Here is a 21612-nt window from a genome sequence, read left to right as displayed (position 1 = left end):
GTTTGACTGTTGAAAGAATACCTAACTGTGCAGTTTCTCCATTGTAATTACAGTATTAAAGTCAACCTAGAGTGCTTTTGTACTAATTTAAGTCTTTAAAGGGGGTTTTATAGTATACTTTGTTCTGCATTTGCCCCCATGGCATATGCAGGAAAATACTTGGCAGGAGGTAATGTTTTGTTGCTGATAGAATTCTGAATTCCCTCCATTACTGAGAAGAATAGGTGTGGAAATAGGATAAGACTCAAGGTTCCTTTCTTGTGTCTCATCCAAGGTTGAAGATACAGGCTGTAAATAGATATTTATTGGTTATTTTTGTTTTATTTTAAAATAATTTTATTTTTAAAAATAATTTCTGGTTCAAAAATTAAAAGGGGTATACATTGAAAATTGTCCCTCTCATCTTCCAGATATAGTTCCCCTCCCAGAATATATCCTTATTATATCAGTATTCTTCCAGAGGTATTATATATGCACATACTTCCCATTTTTACCCAAATGGTAAAACGCATCATGTTTGTATACTTAACAGTGTATCTCATCCATATACAAAGAATGTTATCAGTATATAATTCCTTCCATCTTTTTATAACTATATTATTTCTGTGTACCACAATTTATTTTAATCTATCACCTGTTGATGGATACTTAAATTGTTACTGATTTTTCTCTATTGAAAACAATGCTACATTAATAGATATGCCATATCTTTGGATAAATTCCTAGGAGTTCAAGGTATTGCCAGTTTGTCTTTTATGAAGGTTGTGTACTGATTAGTTGGGAGATGATGAAAACAACATGAAATAATATGAGGGATTAAAGGTATAAACAAGGAATGGTGATCAAAAATGATTATAGCAGGAGTGTGCCTGGGTGGCTTAGTTGGTTAAATGTCTGACTTTTGATTTCAGCTCAGGTTGTGATCTCATGGGTTCGTGAGTTTGAGCCCCACATTGGGCTCTGTGCTGACAGTGCAGAGCCTGCTTGGAACTCTCTCTCCCCATCTATCTCTGTTCCTCCCCCCCTCCCCAATCTCAAAATAAATAAAATTTTTTAAAAATTATTATAGCAGGAATGATATTAGAGTGACTTGAGAGGATAGGCATGAGCCTATAACTAAGAACAAGGAGAGGGGCGCCTGGGTAGTTCGGTTGGTTAAGCATCTGACTTTGGCTCAGGTCATGATCTCACAGTTCATGGGTTTGAGTCCCACATCAAGCTCTGTGCTGACAGCTTGGAGCCTGGAGCCTGCTTTGGATTCTGTGTCTTCCTCTCTCTCTGTCTGTCCCCTGGTTGCATTCTGTCTCTCCCTCTCTCAAAATAAATAACATTAAAAAAAAATTTTTTAAAGAACAAGGAAAGAGAATTAGGTTTTCTGACATATGTACACAGATTATATCTGTGATTAAAATATGCTAATGAATTTTCTAAAATCCTAACATTTTTACTCTTAAATCTATATTTGAACTTTTTAAGACACACTTTTAATGTGATGGTTTCTGTATGAAAACTCCTCATTCTTTTAAGAGAAAATACCCCTCGGGATTTATACCTGGGATGCAGGGCTGGTTCAATATCCGCAAAACAATTAACGTGATTCATCACATCAATAAAAGAAAGGACAAGAACCATATGATCCTCTCAATAGATGTAGGGAAAGCATTTGACAAAATACAGCATCCTTTCTTGATAAAAACCCTCAAGAAAGTAGGGATAGAAGGAGCATACCTCGAGATCATAAAAGCCATATATGAACGACCCAATGCTAATATCATCCTCAATGGGGAAAAACTGAGAGCTTTCCACCTAAGGTCAGGAACAAGACAGGGATGTCCACTCTCACCACTGTTATTCAACATAGTATTGCAAGTCTTAGCCTCTGCAATCAGACAACACAAAGAAATAAAAGGCATCCAAATCGGCCAGGAGGAAGTCAAACTTTCACTCTTCGCAGAAGACATGGTACTCTATATGGAAAACCCAAAAGATTACACCAAAAAACTGCTAGAATTGATTCATGAATTGAGCAAAATTGCAGGATATAAAATCAATGCACAGAAATCAGTTGCATTCCTATATACCAACAATGAAGCAACAACAGAAAGAGAAATCAAGGAATCGATCCCGTTTACAGTTGCACCAAAAACCATAAAATACCTAGGAATAAATCTAACCAAAGAGGTGAAAAATCTACACACTGAAAACTATAGAAAGCTTATGGAAGAAATTGAAGAAGACACAAAGAAATGGAAAAAGATTCCATGCTCCTGGATAGGAAGAACAAATATTGTTAAAATGTCGATACTACCCAAAGCAATCTACATATTCAACACAATCCCTATCAAAGTAACACAGGCATTCTTCACAGAGCTAGAACAAAGAATTGTAAAATTTGTATGGAACCAGAAAAGACCCCGAATAGCCAAAGCAATCTTGAAAAAGAAAACCAAAGCAGGAGGCATCGCAATCCCAGACTTCAAGCTATACTACAAAGCTATAATCATGAAGACAGTATGGTACTGGCACAAGAACAGACACTCAGATCAATAGAATAGAATAGAGAACCCAGAAATGGACTCACAAACGTATGGGCAACTAATCTTCGACAAAGCAGGAAAGAATATCCAGTGGAATAAAGAGTCTTTTCAGCAAGTGGTGCTGGGAAAACTGGACAGTGACATGCAGAAGAATGAACCCAGACCACTTTCTTACACCATACAAAAAAATAAACTCAAAAGAGATGAAAGACCTAAATCTAAGACCTAATCTAGATTTAGACCTAAATCTAAAGGAAGCCATCAAAATCCTCAAGGAGAAAGCAGGCAAAGACCTCTTTGATCTTGGCCGCAGCAACTTCTTACTCAGCACGTCTCTGGAGGCAAGGGAAACAAAAGCAAAAATGAACTACTGGGACCTCATCAAAATAAAAAGCTTCTGCACAGTGAAGGAAACAATCTGCAAAACTAAAAGGTAACCGACAGAATGGGAGAAGATATTTGCAAATGACATATCAGATATAGAGTTAGTATCCAAAATCTACAAAGAACTTATCAAACTCAACACCCAAAAAACAAATAATCTAGTGAGAAATGGGCAAAAGATATGAATAGACACTTCTCCAAGGAAGACATCCAGATGGCCAACCGACATATGAAAAAATGCTCAACATCCCTCAGCATCAGGGAAATACAAATCAAAACCACAATGAGATACCACCTTACACCTGTCAGAATGGCTAACATTAAAAAGTCAGGCAACAACAGATGTCGGCGAGGATCTCTTTTGCATTGTCGGTGGCAATGCAAGCTGGTGCAGCCACTCTGGAAAACAGTATGGAGGTTCCTCAAAAAAACTAAAAATAGAACTACCCTACGACTCAGCAATTGCACTACTAGGTATTTATCCAAGGGATACAGGTGTGCTGTTTCGAAGGGACACATGCACGCCCATGTTTATAGCAGCACTATCAACAATAGCCAAAGTATGGAAAGAGCCCAAATGTCCATCGATGGATGAATGGATAAAGAAGAAGTGGTATATATACTCAATGGAGTATTACTTGGCAATCAAAAAGAATGAAATCTTGCCATTTGCAACTATGTGAATGGAACTGGAGGGTATTATGCTAAGTGAAATTAGTCAGAGAAAGACAAAAATCATATGACTTCACTCATATGAGGACTTTAAGAGACAAAACAGATGAACAGAAGGGAAGGGAAACAAAAATAATATAAAAACAGGGAGGGGGACAAACATAAGAGACTGTTAAATACGGGGAACAAACTGATGGTTCCTGGACGGATTGTGGGAGGGGGGATGGGCTAAATGGGTAAGGGGCGTTAAGGAATCTACTCCTGAAATCATTGCTTCACTATATACTAACTACTTTGGATGTAAATTTTAAAAAATAAAATTAAAAAAAAAAAAAGAAAATACCCCTGCCTGCAGTTTTCATTTCAGATTTACATTTAGCATTTGTTGATCAAGATTTTATCTTTTCATGCATAACTATACTTGAACTCTCTCTCTCTTTTTTTTTCCTTAGCCCCGGAAGAAAGCGAGACTTTTCCCCTGTTTCTTGGAGTCAGTACTTTGAGTCCATGGAAGATGTAGAAGTAGAGAATGAAACTGGCAAGGATATATCCTTTACAAAATGACTTATTCTTTAACAAGTTTATAATGTTGTCTAAGAAGACATGTGAATTTCTAAAATGTTCTTTCTCCCTGCTGTTTATTTCATTTTTGTTCCCTACCTGTTCTTTGTATAGCATGAAATTTAACCTGTAAGTCTGTGCCAACGTCTTACATGGATAAAATTGTCTAATGCGTGGGGAAAGAAGAATTAAATTCCTAAAACTGGTGTATCTCTTAAGGGCCCAGGGGAAGGTTTCATGAATCAAGTGAGTTGAATCAATTTGGCATCTAGAAACCAGGGACTATGTCCTCATTAGGGCAAAGGGAATCTTTTTTTGTTTGCTCATTGAAAAAGTGGTCATACAGGCTCCATCCTTCAAAAACAGGTTTGGTGTTTCAGAAACTTGTATTTAAGTGTCTCTAAGTTTGTAAGTCTGTAGCTTTGCATAGAGCGTTGTACTGCCTGAGTTTTCTAGTCGGTATTATGATAAAATAATCAAAAACTTCAGTGAGGAAATGCTTAGATATGTTATCTTTAACTATTCATACACTTTTCGAGTTTACAAGAGTGGTTCAGAGGGTCCTGTCCTACTCCTTCTGCATGGAGGAGGCCATTCTGCCCTATCCTGGGCTGTGTTCACGGTAAGTAAGTAGTTGATAGTAATAGTTGATGTTATCACAACGATTGTTTACTTCTGGATGAATTTGACTTACCTAACTCTTTATTCTGTGCTCACTCATATAGCTTGATATAAGAAGGTTAGGGATGTGAGTTGATTTAAAATATTTGTTATGGTAGGCCCAAGATCACCTGTTCTTTAAAGTTCTTAACTGGGATGAGCTTAGTGCGTGAATTCTTCAAATATTTTATAAAATGTTGTGTATATATTGCATTAGGATAAGGGAGATGGAATTTGTCCCTGATCATATGTAGGGGTCTGTATCTAAATAACTTAAGTAATAGATAAGCAGAAATAATCTACTCAGGTACTTTAGTTAGATATAATGTCTATCCTTTATTTGTCTCTCCTTCATTGAGTGTAGTGTAGTACTTTACACACAGAGATGTTCCATAAATATTTGGAAGATTTTCCTTTTTTATTTTTATTTAGAAAAAATTTTTATGTTTGTTTATTTTGAGAGAGCGAGCAGGGCATGGGCAGAGAGACAGGGAGACAGAGAATCCCTCTCATGAACTGTGAGATCATGACCTGATCTGAAATCAAGAATTATGGCCAACTAAGTGGCCCAGGTGCCCCTTCCTTCTTTTTTATAATAATGCTTTATATTTTAATGGTACTTGTGAGCTATTGGGAAGTAAACCCTGGTCCAGAGTAGAGGATGTATATCTGTGTGAATGCTACCAGTTCTAGATCTTTCTGATATGCTTAACTCTATGCAAGGAGAGATACTGCTGAGGAGAATACTAGCAACGTTCCATCTAAAATGAAATTGTCGTCTTTTCTTGTGTATATCAAGCAGATGTACGTATTTCTTTACTTACCACCTGGAAGTCTGAAGGACAGAAAATGGGAGCAAGTGGGAATGATGTACTAGATAACGGATCTAGATGGCTATGCAGTTTAGGAAGGCCCTGAACATATCATTTTGTTCCTGGCAGCAGGATTATTGGGAATAGTTCTCAAAACATAGGCACTTACTCATCTGTTACTAAATTACTAAATGATCTGATTCCTATCTTATTTGCTACTTCCTTTCTCCTACCTTAGGACATAGCTGTTTGATTTGCCCGGAAGTGCCAGGCTCTTTCATCTCCCTACACCTGTGTTGTCTAATAGAAATATAATGCAAGCCATAGATGTAATCTTTTTTGCCACATATGTAATTTAAAATCTAGTAGGGACATAAAATAGCTAAAAAGAAGGAGGTGAAGTTATTTTTAATAATATATATTTTATTTAACTCACTGTACCCAAAGTATTATTTCAACAGGTAATCAATATAAATATTACTATTGAGATATTTCACTTCATTTTTTTATACTGTCTTTGAAAATCAGTGTGTATTTTAGGCACTTATAACACATCTCAGTTTGGACTACCCACATTTCAAGTCCTTAATAGCATTGCTTTGATCATTTACATTCTTCAACTAGATAGCTTTTTTGGAGGTTTAGATCATGGCTTATTTATGCCTGGCACATAATTGTATGCTCAAGGAATGTTTCTTGAACGAACAAGTAACAGCATCACACGCCTGTTCCTAATGTAGCAGCTGTAGTAGTAAATGTACTCCAGTTGCCCTGTACTTCTGGTGGTCAGAGCCACCAGAAATTGTTCATGTACTATGACTTGGCTGGCTCTGCTCTAAACTAGTACACTGTCACTGGGCAGCTAACACCAAGACATGGAAGGAAAGAAATGTGTGACTGCAGAGGGGAAAGAAGCTCCCTCTTAATTGGTGTGTCACATTCATACAACGGAGTTGAAACTTGCTAGGGATCTTGACTCCAGGCTCTACCTCGTAAGAAATTTGGCAAAAAGTAATGTTTGGATAGGAAAAGCTTTATTCCAAGGACAGTAGATAGTGGGTCACAAGATTTTATAAAATTTTGATGAGAATTACCTATGTAAGCCAATAGTAGTCTCACTATATTCTTTGAACTTTTGATCTGTTAATATCAAGAGTCCCTAGGACTCTAATATAAAATCAGAGCTAATGTTACCTAGTTGAGTGTTCAGAGTCCTTAGAGATGAGGGATCTGCATAGGGCTAGAACAGATTCCCTATAAAACAGCTATTGCTTTTGACACTAAGGGAAGGAAAAATGAAGTAGGAATTGGAAGATGTGATTTCTAGTCCCAGTTTTGCCAGTATTGGTAATATATCCTTGAAGAAGCTACTTAAACCATTGAGCAAGCCATGTAAACTTTTATTCTCCAAATAGTCTTACATTTCAAGGTTTCCTTGAAAATTATGTAAAATAATGGAATATGAAAACTGTAAATTTTAAAGTCATGTATAAATATTCTAATAAGTGATTTGTTGACATATATCAATAATAAATATTTATATCTCATAGGTAGAAACAAGTAATGTGGAAAGTGCCTGGCATAGAGGAGGGGATTGATAAATAGCTGCTGACGCTATTATACGTGTTATTGTAGAGGATACTCTAGTTCTTCTTTTACCAAAGTGTATTCTACAGATTACAAATCCCATGAGATATTAATGAAATAGGGTTTTTGCGATTAAATGAGTTTAAGAAATATTACATACGATGTTCTCTTATCTCTCAGAAATTCACTATATATCAGTACATTACTAAAGCCTTAGGCATGTTCTTCTAAGTGAATCTATTTCATTTCAACTGTCTTCTAAATGTATTCTATCACTCAGTTCCTTTTTTCTTTTTTTAATGTTTATTTATTTCTTTCGAGAGAGAGAAGGGACAGAGCAGCAAGTGAAGGATGGGCAAAGGGAAAGAATCCCAAGCAGGTTCTGTGCTGTCAGTACAGATCAACATGGATCTTGATCTCATGAACTGTGAGATCATGACCTGAACTGAAATCAAGAGTCTGGACATTTAACCGACTGAGCCACCCAGGCACCCCTCAATTCCTTTTTTCTAAAAACATCTATTAGCATTCCAAAACTTTGTGAAAGTTTTTCATAGATAGGTCATTATGCCCCAGTTGTTTACCTGGTTTACTTATATAATCAAGGAAATTCTCTACTACTCAACTTAATGGCTTGGGCTTTTACTGGCTAAATTTACCTGCCCTTTTTTGTTGTTATTCTTGACAGTGTACCAGCCTGCTAAATGAGTTTATATGTGACAGTGCTTTAAAAATAAGAATGGCTATGTAAACATTAGTGCTCTGGCAACTGACTTGACCCCAGAGGTCATATTTTCGTAAACACTAGAACATGATCCAGTAGGCAGCCATGTCAAACAGCAGGAACAGGCCCAAGTACCTTATAATCATGAGAAGCAGAATTTCCCTCAGACATCCACCCAGATGATAATTGGTAAAATAAGGTAGTAAAATAGAAACAAAAAGGCACTAGCATAGCAGGAGGATGAGTGTATTAACAACCAAAAGAAGACAGGGAACAACTGTGATTGATATTTGGGGTGCTAGATCATGAGATCCTTGACAGAACTGTGCCTCATTCACTCTTAATATGACAGCATACAGGGCCTGTGTTGGGAGTTGTTGCTCAATAGTTATTCCTTGAGTAAGTTAACATCAGTCTTGAGCAATTAAGAAAAGGTTAAATTTTGTACATTGTATCCTGTTTGAGAAGGAAGAAAAGATGTAATTATCCTAAAGATTTTGTCAAATGTTAGTAAGCCGTTTACATATGGCTGATACATAAGGAAGTTATATAACATGGTTAGAATCCCAAACACAGGATATGCCACACCAAAGGACATGAAGAAACAATTCATGGAGAACAAACAGGAGAAAGTTCATCCTCACTAGTAATCAGATATGATTAACATAGGAGGTATCATTTGTTTTTGATATCAAATTAACATTATCCAAAACTAATTCTCAGTGTTGGCAAAGGCACTAGAAAACAAATACATTCTGATTTTTTTTAATGTTTATTTATTTTTTGAGAGACAGAGCATGAGTGGGGGAGGAGCAGAGAGAAAGGGAATCTAAATCAGGCTCAGGCTCAGGCTGTGAGCTGGCAGCACAGAGCCCAACACAGGGCTTGAACCCACAAGTCGTGAGATCATGACCTGAGCTGAAGTCGCATGCTTAACCAACCGAGCCACCTAGCTGCCCCAATAAGAAATGTTCTAATGCTGCTCTTTTGTGCATATAAGCTTCATAAGAAAAACAAAATAAGTAAGGGTTAGCTTGGTGAAAGTCAGGGTCAGTGGTGTGTGTGGTTTAGAGGGTCCAACTCTTTATCTCAGCTCAGGTCATGATCTCACAGTTCATGACATTGAGTCCCACATCAGGCTCCATGCTCACAGTGTGGAGCCTACTTGGGATTCTCTCAGTCTCTCTCTCTCTCTCTCTCTTTCTCTCTGTGCCCCTCCCTCATTCGTGTATGCACACATACTCTTTTTCTCTCTCAAACTTTAAAAAAAAGAAAAATATGAGAGTTCACTCTTTAATAAGATCAACCAATCAGGAAATAACTTGTTAAATCCCTACTTTGTACCAGGCATAATGTTAGGTGGTATGGATACAGTAGAGAATTAAACACATCCTATCCTCTTGTTCATATGATGTTTTAAGTCTAATGGGGAAGATAGGAAAAATGAAGATGGCACATGTAAACAAATAACACAGCAAAAAAATTAAGAAGCTTTCATCTCAAACAGATTGGGGTTTGAATTTCAAAACAACTTAATCTGTCAGGCTTTTGTTTCTCAGTCTGTAAATGTGTATAATAACACCTAAGTCAATAGGGAAATTGTGAGAATAAATAAAAGATGTGAGTGAGCCTCTTGATAAAGTGTTTGACTCAAGCACTCAGTTTTAGACAAATTTACAGCATCTCTGTACAAGATACAAAAGTACCAGAGGAGGGGCGCCTGGGTGGCGCAGTCGGTTAAGCGTCCGACTTCAGCCAGGTCACAATCTCGCGGTCCGTGAGTTCGAGCCCCGCATCAGGCTCTGGGCTGATGGCTCGGAGTCTGGAGCCTGCTTCCGATTCTGTGTCTCCCTCTCTCTCTGCCCCTCCCCCGTTCATGCTCTGTCTCTCTCTGTCCCAAAAATAAATAAAAAACGTTGAAAATAAATAAAAAAAAAAAAAAGTACCAGAGGAGGAAATTATTAACTCTGGTGATGATTGAGGGGACTATAAGGAAAGTTTCATAAGAGAGAAGACATCTGAACTAGATTTTGAAGACTGAATAGAAGTTGGATTATAAAGAAAGCATTCCAAGGAGAGAGAAATGTAAAAGCAGTGAAAACTGTAACAATGAAGTGTGTTTTGGAAATTATCAGTAGCTTGAGTACAGAGTATGAGGATAGTGAGCAGGGAAAGAGGTGCCTAGAGATAACAGGGAAAAATTATGGGAGGACCTTTTGTATCAGGAAGTACACCTTATCCTTTAGTTCAGGGTATTGTAGAGACCTGTTTTTAAATACTTCCCCCATCCATAAGTATATCTTAGGATGTCAAAATTGGCAAGGGGTATGTAAAGTATGTTTAGTTTGAAATAATCACAAACATATCCAGACGGGGAAGTTCTGGGAAGTTGAGTATTTTGATATACCTCTACCTACTTCTAATTGAGTGTCACAGTTATAGGCAATAAGTTATTGAACGGTGTTAGTCAAGATACTACTATAGCTAATGGATTGGGCCAGAGACACAAACTGAGGCAGACTAGTTAAAAGACTATACTTGTATTACACAATTCTAAATATTTGCTATCTTGTGAAATGTTAATTTCTCCCCAAAAGGAGAAAGTTCAATTAATTTTTTTCACCATGTAAAAACACTACTTAGACTGGTACTGTTTTAAGCAGCCCAATGTATTTATGAATGTAGCATCAGTCTAATACTAAAACTAGGCCACAAAAATGCAGGAAAACTATGAGCCAGTTTCAATTTCAATTATCAAATAGATGCAGAATCCTAAATAACAGCAGATTGAATCCAGTAGTATAGTAAAATAATAAATAGATTAGAAAATCTATCAGTATAAGGGTGCTTGGGTGACTCAGTCAGTTAAGTGTCCAACTCTTGATTTCAGCTCAGGTCATGGTCAGTTCGTGAGATTGAGCCCCACGTCAGGCTCTGTGCTGACAGTGTGGAGCCTGCCTGGGATTCATTCATTCTCTCTCTCTCTCTCTCTCTCTCTCTCTCCCCCCCCCCTCCCTCTCCCTCTCCTTCTCTTTGCCCCTCCCACTCATTCTGTCTTCCTCTTTCTCTTTCAAAATAAATAAACATTGGGGCGCCTGGGTGGCGCAGTCGGTTGAGCGTCCGACTTCAGCTCAGGTCATGATCTCGCGGTCCGTGAGTTCGAGCCCCGCATCAGGCTCTGGGCTGATGGCTCAGAGCCTGGAGCCTGTTTCCGACTCTGTGTCTCCCTCTCTCTCTGCCCCTCCCCCGTTCATGCTCTGTCTCTCTCTGTCCCAAAAATAAATAAACGTTGAAAAAAAAAATTAAAAAAAAATAAATAAACATTAAAAAAAAAAAAAAAAAAAACGAACATCTATCAGTGTAATTAATCTCTTACTTAACTTGATACCCAAAACAGGACTTGATCAAATACAATACCCACTTAGGTTGCAAACTTCTGGCACCTGGGAATAAGTGAATAACTTCTTTTTTTGTTTTTTAATTTAATTTATTTTTTTTAATTTACATCCAAGTTAGCATATAGTGCAACAATGATTTCAGGAGTAGATTCCTTAATGCTCCTTACCCATTTAGCCCAACCCCCTCCCACAACCCCTCCAGTAACCCTCTGTTTGTTCTCCATATTTAAGAGTCTCTTATGTTTTGTCCCCTTCCCTGTTCTTATATTATTTTTGCTTCCCTTCCCTTATGTTCATCTGTTTTGCATCTTAAAGTCCTCATATGAGTGAAGTCATATGATATTTGTCTTTCTCTGACTAATTTCGCTTAGCATGATAACCTCTAGTTGCATCCATGTAGTTGCACATGGCAAGATTTCATTCTTTTTGATTGCCAAATAATACTCCATTGTGTATATATACCACATCTTCTTTATCCATAAGTGAATAACTTCCTTAACTTTATTGAATTTATATACCAAAAAATTATATAAATATACTTAGTGGTGAAATATTAGACACTTTCCTTTAAAGTCAGGGACAAGATAGGGGTAATTTTTCCAACATTATACTGGAGGTTCTGGCTAAACAATAAAACTAGGAAGAAAAATGAGTTTTAAAGACTTGAAAAGAATGAGAATTGTCATTACTTACAAATATTATTGTCTTTCTAGAATATCAAGGAAAATCAACTGAAAAACTAGTTAAGCCTTAGTTTACAAGGTCAGTATCTTAAAATCTGCCTTTTCTAAGTTGGGAAATATCACAGGAAAAATGATCGTATTCATGAAAGCAACAAAACTATAAAATCTGGGAATAAGCCTTACTTAAAAAAAAATAGCATAAGATATTTATTGAGAAAACATTAAACTTCACAGAATCATGTTCCTGTATGTTCTGACAAACTTGTTAAAATCTCACTTGGGTTTTTCATGAGACTTTATCAACAAACTCTAAAATACACACAGAAAAATAAATGCCCGATAATGACCAAGATAATTTTGAAAAAGTGTGAAGGGACTTGCCCTCTCAGATATGAAAACATACTCTAAAACTATCAATAGTGTGGTATCGGCAGAAAGAATCAAGAAATAAACCCATGTATAAAACACAAGTTAATATACCATAAAAATAACAATCCAAATGGATTTAACTACCAAATTAAAAAAAAAAAAAACCTTAAGAATGTATATGATGTTGGGGCAGGGCTTTTTAAAGTTAACCACAAGAAGTAAAAGCCATAAAACCCACAGACTGTGAGATCATGACCTGAGCTGAAGTCGGATGCCCAACTGACTGAGCCACCCAGGTGCCCCAATGTTTATTTTTGAGAGAGAGAGAGACAGAATACGACTTGGGGAAGAGCAGAGAGAGAGGGAGATACAGAATCCGAAGCAGGCTCCAGGCTCTGAGCTGTCAGCACAGCTCAAATCCACAAACCATGACATCATGACTGAGCCAAAGTCAGATGCTTAACTGGCTGAGCCACCCAGATGCCCCAGCAAAAGTAGTTCTAAGAGAGAAGTATATAGCAATACAGGCCTATCTCAAGAAACAAGAAAAAAGCTCAAACAATCTAATCCTCACCTGAAGGAACTAGAAAAAAGAGCAAAGCCCAAGGTGAGTAGAAGAAAGAAAATAATAAAGATCAAAGCAGAAATAAAAGACCTAGAGACTAGAAGAATAGAAAAAAAAATCAATCAAACCAAGAGCTGGTACTTTGAAAAGATAACAAAAATTGACAGACTCTTAACCAGACTCATCAAGAAAAAATAGGACCCAAATAGGTAAAATCAGCAATCAGAGAAGTAACAACTGATACCACAGAAATACAAAGGACTATAAGAAAATACTATGAAAAATCATATGCCGACAAACTGGACAACCTAGAAGAAATGGATACATTTCTAGAAACATACAGTCTTCCAAAACTGGACCAGGAAGAAATAGAAAACCTGAATAGACCAATTACAAGAAATGAAATTGAGGGACACCTGGGTGGCTCGGTTGAGTGTCTGACTCTAATTTTGGCTCAGGTCATGATCTCACAGTTCATGGGTTTGAACCCCTGCCTCATGCTCAGTGTTGACAGCAGGGGGCCTGCTTGGGATTCTCTCTCCCTCTCTCTCTGCCTCTCTCCCACTTGAGCACACTCTTGCTTTCTCTCAATAAATAAATAAACTTTAAAAAAAAAGAAGAAATGAAATTGAATCAGTAATCTAAAAACTACCAGAAAATAAAAGTCCAGGACCAATTGGATTCACAAGTGAATTCCACCAGACATTCAAAGAAGAGTTAATACCCATTCTCCTCAAAGAATTCCAAAAAATAGAAGAGGAAGGAAAGCTTCCAAATATATTCTACAAGGCCAGCATTGTCCTGATACAAAAATCAGACAAAGACACTACAAAAAAAAAAAAAGCCTGTGGACCAATAGCCGTGATGAACATAGATGCAAAAGTCCTTAAAAAAATACAAGCTTACAGCATATAGCAATAAATTAAAAGGATCATTCAGCACAATCAGGTGGGACTTATCCCTGGGATGCAGGGATGGTTCAGTATTCACAAATCAGTCAACATCATATACCACATCAACAAAACGAAGAATAAAAATCATGACCATCTTAATAGATGCAGAGAAAGCATTTAACAAGACTAACATCTATTCATGATAAAAACTCAACAAAATGGGGTTAGAGGGAACATACCTCAACATAATAAAGACCATATATGGAAAACCCACAGCTAACATCATATTCAGTAATGAAAAACTGAAAGCTTTCTCTCTAAGATCAGTAACAAGACAAAGATTCCACTGTAACCATTTTTATTCAACATAGTAGAAGTCCTAGCCACAGCAATCCTGCAAGAAAAATAAGAGGCATCCATATTCGTAAAGAAGTTAAATTGTCACTGTTTACAGATGACATACTATATATATAGAAAACTCTAAAAATTCCACTAAAAACTACTAGAAGTAATAAATGAATTCAGTAAAGTGGCAAGATACAAAATACCCAGAAATCGGTAGCATTTCTATTCACTAACAGTGAAGTTACAAAAAGAGACTTTAAAAATACTATTTACAGTTAATACCAAAAAGAATAAAATAATAAACTTAACCAAAGAGGTGAAAGACCTGTACTCTGAAAAATATAAAACACTAGTGAGAGAAATTGAAGATGACACAAATGGAAAGATACTCCCTGCTTATGGATTGGAACAATTAATATTGTCAAAATATCCTTATTACCCAAAGCAATCTACAGATTCAGTGCAGTCACTATCAAAATACCAGCAGCATTTTTCACAAAACTAGAACAATAATACTAAAACTTGTATGGGTCTCCAGAAGACACCAAATAGCCAAAGAAATCCTGGGAAAGGTATCACAATTACAGATTTCAAGATGTGCTACAAAGCTGTAGTAGTCAAAACAGTATGATACTGGCACATAGAGTGGCACATAGAGTGGCGCCTGGGTGGCTCAGTTGGTTAAGCGCTGGACTCCTGATGCTGGCTCAGGTCATGATCTTACTGTTGTGAGATTGAGCCCTATGTTGGGCTCTGCACTGGCATGGAGCCTGCTTGGGATTCTTTCTCCCCCTCTACCCCTCCCCACTTGCTCTCACTCTCTCTCTCTCTCTCTCAAAAAAAAAAAGACACATAGGTCAATGGAACAAGATAGAGACCCCACAAATAAACCTCATATATATATATGTGAATGTCTTATAGACGGTCAATCTATGATAATGTGGGAAAGAATATACAATAGGGGAAAGAGTCTTTTCATAAATGGTGCTGGGAAAACTGGACTATTTTCTGGCACCACACATAAAAATAATCTCAAAATGGGTTAAAGACCTAAATGTGAGACCCGAAACCATAAATAATCCTAGAAGAGAACACAGGCAGTAATTTCTCTGACCTCAGTCATAACAACATATTTTTGAGGTGGGGAGGAGCAGAGGGAGAAAGAGAATCCTAAGCAGGCTCCATGCTCAGCTCAGAGCCCAATGCAGGGCACAATCTCACGACTGTGAGATCATGACCTGATCTGAAATCAGGAGTCAGATGCTTAACCAACTGAACCACCCAGGTGTCCCTGAACATTTTTTAGGTAAGTTTCCTACGTCAAGGGAAACAAAAGCAAAAATAAACTATTAGAACTACATCAAAATAAAAAAAGCTTTTGGAAAGCAAAGGAAACCATCAACAAAACAAAAGGATGGTTGTCTCCTACTGAATAGAAGATATTTGCAAACGATATATCTAATAAAGGTTTAATATCCAAAAATATATAAAGAATTCCTATAACTTGACCAAAAAACAGTCCAATTAAAAAATGGGCAGAAGACCTGAATAGACATTTTTCTAATGAAGACATACAGATGGCCAATAGACACATGAAAAGATACTGAACATCACCAATGATCAGGAAGATGCAAATCTAAACCACTATGGGGTATCACCTCACACCTGTTGCAGTCACTAAAATCAAGAAGACAAGAAACAAGGAGTGTTAGGATGTGGAGAAAAGGAACCCTCAGGCACTGTTGGTGAGAATGTAAATTGGTATAGCTACTGTGGAAAGCAGTATTGAGGTTCCTCAAAAAATTAAAAACAAAAATAACATGATCCAAGAATTCCACTATTAAGTATTTACCTAGGGAAAACAAAAACACTGGTTCAAAAGATACATGCACCCCTTATGTTTATTGCAGTATTATTTACAGTAGCCAAGACATGGAAGCAACCTAAGAGTCCATCAGTAGATGAATGGATAAGGAAAATGTGGTATACAAAGGAATATTACACAACCATAAGGAAGGATGAGATCTGCCATTTCAGGCAACATGGATGGACCTTGAAGGTGTTATGCTAAGTGAATTAAATCAGACTGAGAAAGGTAAATACCATATGATACCACTCACAAATTGAGGCCAAAAAATGAATAAGTAAAAAGCAGAATCAGAACTGTAAGTACCAAGAATAAACTGTTGGTTACCAGAGGGAAAGGGGGACACTGGGCAAAATGGGTGAAGGGGAGAGGGAGATACAGGTCTCCAGTTATGGGATGAGTAGGTCACAGGAATAAAAAGCATAGCATAAGGTCAGCAGTCAATGATATTATTGTAATGGGACAGATGGTGGCTATACTTATGAACATAGCATAATATATAAACTTGTCAAATCACTAAGGTGTATACCTGAATCTGATGTGACATTATAAATCAACTACACTAAAATAAAAAAGAAAAGAAGAGTGGTCAGATAAGTCTAGTTCTTAAATAGCTGCATTTCATTGAAACATTCCAAAAGTGGGAAAGTTGTACCATTTGAGACAAGATCTGGAATGACTATTATGGATGTGCTCTGACACTTTTTCATTACTTATGAAACGTGTTGAATTTACTTTGTTCTTTTATTGTTTCCTATTCTTAATTTGCCACACTAGGATATACATGTCATGAGAACAGGAACATTGCCTGTCTTTTTCATACCGCAACCCCATTATGCAATTGGTGCCAGATTTTTATAAGCTATAGAAAGATTTGTTAAATAAGTGAATGGAAAAATCAATTTTATAACATTGTCAGTGTTTTCTGACAGGCACATAAGATTATAAATTATTGCTTTTAAGTTAAAATTGGAATTGACAGTTACTTCCTTCAAATGCATATTTTGTTGTTATCTTTTTTTTTTAATATAGAACAGTAAAGCAAACTTGACACAATCTTTGCCACTTAATTTTATTTCCAAAATACAGATTTTTTTTTTGGCATTGAAGACTTTACTGCCACCATAATGTGTTAAATAACTCTAGTAAATTAGTTTTCAAGAACAAATAGCAAAGTACAGTAGAATTTCAGTCCATTATTCTCTTTTAAAGTTACTCATTTTTCTTTTCTAAAAAATTTTTTTAAGTTTATTTGAGAGACAGCATGAGTTGGGGAGAGGCAGAAAGAGAGGGAGAACGAGAATCCCAAGCAGACTCCGCAGTGTCAGCACAGAGCCTGATGTGGGGCTTGAACCCACTAACTCACGAAACCTGAGCTGAAACCATGTGTTGGATGCTTAACCGACTGAGCCACCCAGACACCCCTATCCATTTTTCATTCATTAGAGTAATGGAAGTAGAAACAGAATTCATTTTCTAGGTGATTTTTTTTTTTAATTTTAAATGTCTATTTATATTTGCGAGCGAGGGCACGAGTGTGGGAGGAGCAGAGAAAGACGGAGACAGAATCTGAAGCAGGCTCCAGGCTATGAGCTGTTAGCACAGAGCCTGATATAGGACTTGAACTCATGAACCATAAGATCATGACATGAGCCAAAGTTGGACGCTTAATCGACTGAGCCACCCAGACCCCCCTCTAGGTGATTATTAACAATTTTATTTACTTAAATAATCTCTACACCCAATGTATGGCTTGAACTCACAACCCTGAAATCAAGAGTTGCACGTTTCTATGACTAAGCTAGCCAGGTGCCCCTCTGGCTGATTTTTAAAATGTGATTTAATATACTAACAGTGAACTATCTGAAAAAGAACTAAATAAAATGGTCCCACCTATAATAGCAAATAAATAAAACACTTAGGAATAAATTTAACCAAGGTGGTGAAATATCTGTGCACTGAAAATTATAAGACATTGATGAAAGAAATTGAAGAAGACAAATAAATGGAAAGGTACCCCATATTCATGGATCAGAAGAATTAATATTGTTAAAATGTCCATATTACCCAAAGCCATCTACAGATTCAATGCAATACGTGTCAAAATTTCAATGACATTTTCCATGGAAAAAGAAAAAGTCCTAAAATTGGAGTGGAACAACAAAAGTAATGAATAGCCAAAACAATCCTGAGAAGAAGCCATCACAATTCCTGATTTTAAATTTTATTACAAAGCTATAGTAATCAAAACAGTATGGCACTGGCATAAAAATAGACACTTAGGCCAATGGGACAGAATGAAGACCTCAGGAATAAAGCCATGCATATACAGTTAACTAATATTTGACAAGGAAGCCAAGAAGACTCCATGGAGAAAGGATAATCTTTTCAGTAAATAGTATTGGTAAAACTGGATAACCACATACAAAATGAAATTGGACCTCTGTCTCACATCACTCACAAAAATTAACTTGAAATGAATTCAAGATTTAAATGTGAGACCTGAACCTGTAAAACTACTAAAAGAATATATAAGAAAAAAAACCCCTAGACATTGGTCTTGGCAATGATTTTTTGGGTATAACACTAAAAGTACAAGCAACAAAAGCATAAAGAAACAAGTGGGACTACATCAAACTATCATCAAAATGAAAAGGCAACCTATGGAATGGGAGAAAATTTTTGCAAACCGTCTATGTGATAAGTGGTTAATATCCAAAATGTGTAAGGAATCCATACAACGCAATAGCAAAAAAAAAAAAAAAAAAAAAAAAAATCCAGTTGAAAAATGGGCAAAAGACTGGAGCGCCTGGGTGGATCAGTTGGTTAAACGTTCGACTTTGGCTAGGTAAGTTAAACTCACAGCCCATGAGTTCAAGCCGCACTGGGGACTGTGTGCTGACAGCTCTGAGCCTAGAGCCTGCTTCACATTCTGTGTCTTCCTCTCTCTCTGCCCTTCCCCTGCTCATGCTCTCTCTCTCTCTCTCTCTTACTCAAAAATAAACATTAAAAAAAATTTTTTTTAAACAAAAATGGGCAAAAGAATAGACATATTTCCAAAGAAGACATGCAAATGGCCAACAGGTACATGAAAATATGTTCAGCATCACTAATCAGGAAAATACAAATCAAAACCACAATGAGATACCACCTCACAACTGTTGGAATGGCTGTTATCAAAAAGACAAGAGACAAGCGTTGGCAAGGCTGTAGACAAAAGGGAACACTTGTGCGCTGTTGGTGGGAATATAAATTGGTACAGTCACTATGGAAAACAGTATAGAATTCCTCAAAACATTAAAAATAGAATTACCATGTGAGCCAGCAATCCCACTTCTGGATGTATATCTACAGGAAGTGAAAAAAACACTTTCAGAGAGGTATGTGTACCCCATGTTTGTAGTATTACTGACAATAAGCAAGATATGGAAACAACCTAAACATTCAACATAAATAGATAAAGAAACTGATACACACGAATATTATTCAGCCATAAAAAAAGAAGGAAATCCTGCCTTTTGTAACAACATGGAGAACCTTGAAGGCTTTATATTATGCTAGGTGAAATAAGAGAAAGACTAATAATACTTCATGTTCTTACTTGTATGCAGAATCTAAAAAAGTCAGATTTATAGTAATAGATATTAATATTAGTTGTCAAGGGGTGCAAGGTGGGGGAAATTGGGAGATATTTGTCAAAGAGTATAAGCTCTTGGCTATAAGATTAAGTTCTTGGGATCTAATATACTACATTACATACTGTGTGGTATGTATATACTGTTAATTGCTTATTCTCTATTATATACTTGAAAGTTAAGAGAGTCTATCTTAAATGTTCTCACCACACATAAGAGTAAATGGTAATCATGTGGGGGGATAGAAATCTTAACTAACCTTATTGTGATGATCATTTTGCAGTATACACATTTATCAAATCATCACATTGTACAACTTAAACTTACATGTAATATGTCAGTAATATCTCGATAAATCTGAAGAAAAAAAGCCATCTTTACCAAGATGACAGAGGGCTACATCAAAGAGATTTATCTCCTCTCTTTCTTATTACTTTTCTATATTTTCAACACTTTTATAATGAGACTATATTCAAGCTGATATATGTAATCACTTAGAAATAAAATGAGGGGGAAGGTGACTTAAGAAATTTGACTTGTTTTGTGTTATACATTGACTGTATTTGTAACTTACTTTGATTCTAGTTCTGTTTTTACTACTAATCTGTTTTATTACCCTGAGCAAATAATTTCCTTTCTCTTGGCCTCCGTTTCCTCACTTATAAAATGTGAGGGTTAGGCTAGACCCATTATATTCCCAAAAGGTAAAAAATGTTGATGACATTTACTAACACTAGTTATGATGTATTGTCAAAGAATCTAGTTTATTTGAGGAAGAAGCTCTCCAATTATTCCAGGTTTGCTTAAACTTCAAAAATTGTACCTCCTCATGATACGATTTTTTTCAATATATTTTTATTTAACTGTGGTACAAGGTTGTGTATACTACTGTATCTATTTTTTTAATTTTTCTTGATGTTTATTTATTCTGGGAGAAGACAGAGACAGAGTGTGAGAAGGGAAGGGGCAGGGAGAGGGGGAGATACAAAATCTGAAGCAGGCTCTGGGCTCTGAGCTGTCAGCACAGAGCCCAACATGGGCTCGAACTTGTGAACTGAGAGATCATGACCTGAGCTGAAGTTAGATGCCTAACCGACTGAGCCACCCAGGCACCCCATGTTGTATCTATCTTAAGAGAATATTTGGTAGATTTCATGATTTGTACTGCTTTCAGGGTTATTTCATGATCTAAATGTCACATTTGTGTGATATCCTGAGCCAAGATGCATACTTACTCATGGTCCTTATCTAGAGAATTTTCCTTCTAGAGTAGGGAAAAGATAGCCAACGAATATGGATGAGAATCATAGGTAATAGTAGAACTCAGAGGTTCATTGTTTTGAGGTGTTTACTATGTGTTTCATGAAAACTGAGGAAGAGTTAGGACTTAAAGAGGGACTTAGGTGAAGAGAGTCATATTTTAAAGTCAGGATAGATGGCACAAAAACAGACACTCAGATCAGTGGAACAGAATAGAGAACCCAGAAATGGACCTATAAGCATATAGCCAACTAATCTTTGACAAAGCAGGAAAGAATATCCAATGGAATAAAGACAGTCTCTTCAGCAAGTGGTGCTGGGAAAAGTGGACAGCGACATGTGGAAGAATGAAATTAGACCACTTTTTTATGCCATGCATAAAAATAAACTCAAAATGGATGAAGGACCTGAATGTGAGACAGGAAATCATCAAAACCCTAGAGGAGAAAGCAGGAAAAAAAACCTCTCTGACCTCAGCCACAGCAATTTCTTACTCGACACATCTCCAAGGGCAAGGGAATTAAAAGCAAAAATTATTGAGACCTCATCAAGATAAAAAGCTTCTGCACTGCAAAGGAAACAGTCAACAAAACTAAAAGGCAACTGATGGAATGGGAAAAGATATTTGCAAATGACATATCTGATAAAAGGCTAGTGTCC

The 21612-nt window shown here is 36.6% G+C and overlaps 1 protein-coding gene across 2 annotated transcripts in view; it reads left to right on the top strand.

The window, feature by feature from the left end:
• The window catches only part of PPME1 (protein phosphatase methylesterase 1), an 88056-nt gene that overhangs the window by 29629 nt on the left and 36815 nt on the right, over positions 1-21612 (top strand). For both annotated transcript variants that reach the window (XM_043580271.1, XM_043580272.1), the window contains 2 exons: positions 4046-4139; positions 4684-4776. In XM_043580271.1, coding sequence (XP_043436206.1) covers positions 4046-4139; positions 4684-4776 — 187 coding nt within the window. The remainder of the gene's footprint in view (positions 1-4045; positions 4140-4683; positions 4777-21612) is intronic.

Source organism: Prionailurus bengalensis, chromosome D1 (genome assembly GCF_016509475.1).
Source record: "Prionailurus bengalensis isolate Pbe53 chromosome D1, Fcat_Pben_1.1_paternal_pri, whole genome shotgun sequence".
Classification (NCBI taxonomy): Eukaryota; Metazoa; Chordata; class Mammalia; order Carnivora; family Felidae; genus Prionailurus; species Prionailurus bengalensis.
The sequence above is the reverse complement of the archived record's forward strand: the minus strand, read 5'-3'. Positions and strand labels throughout refer to the sequence as shown.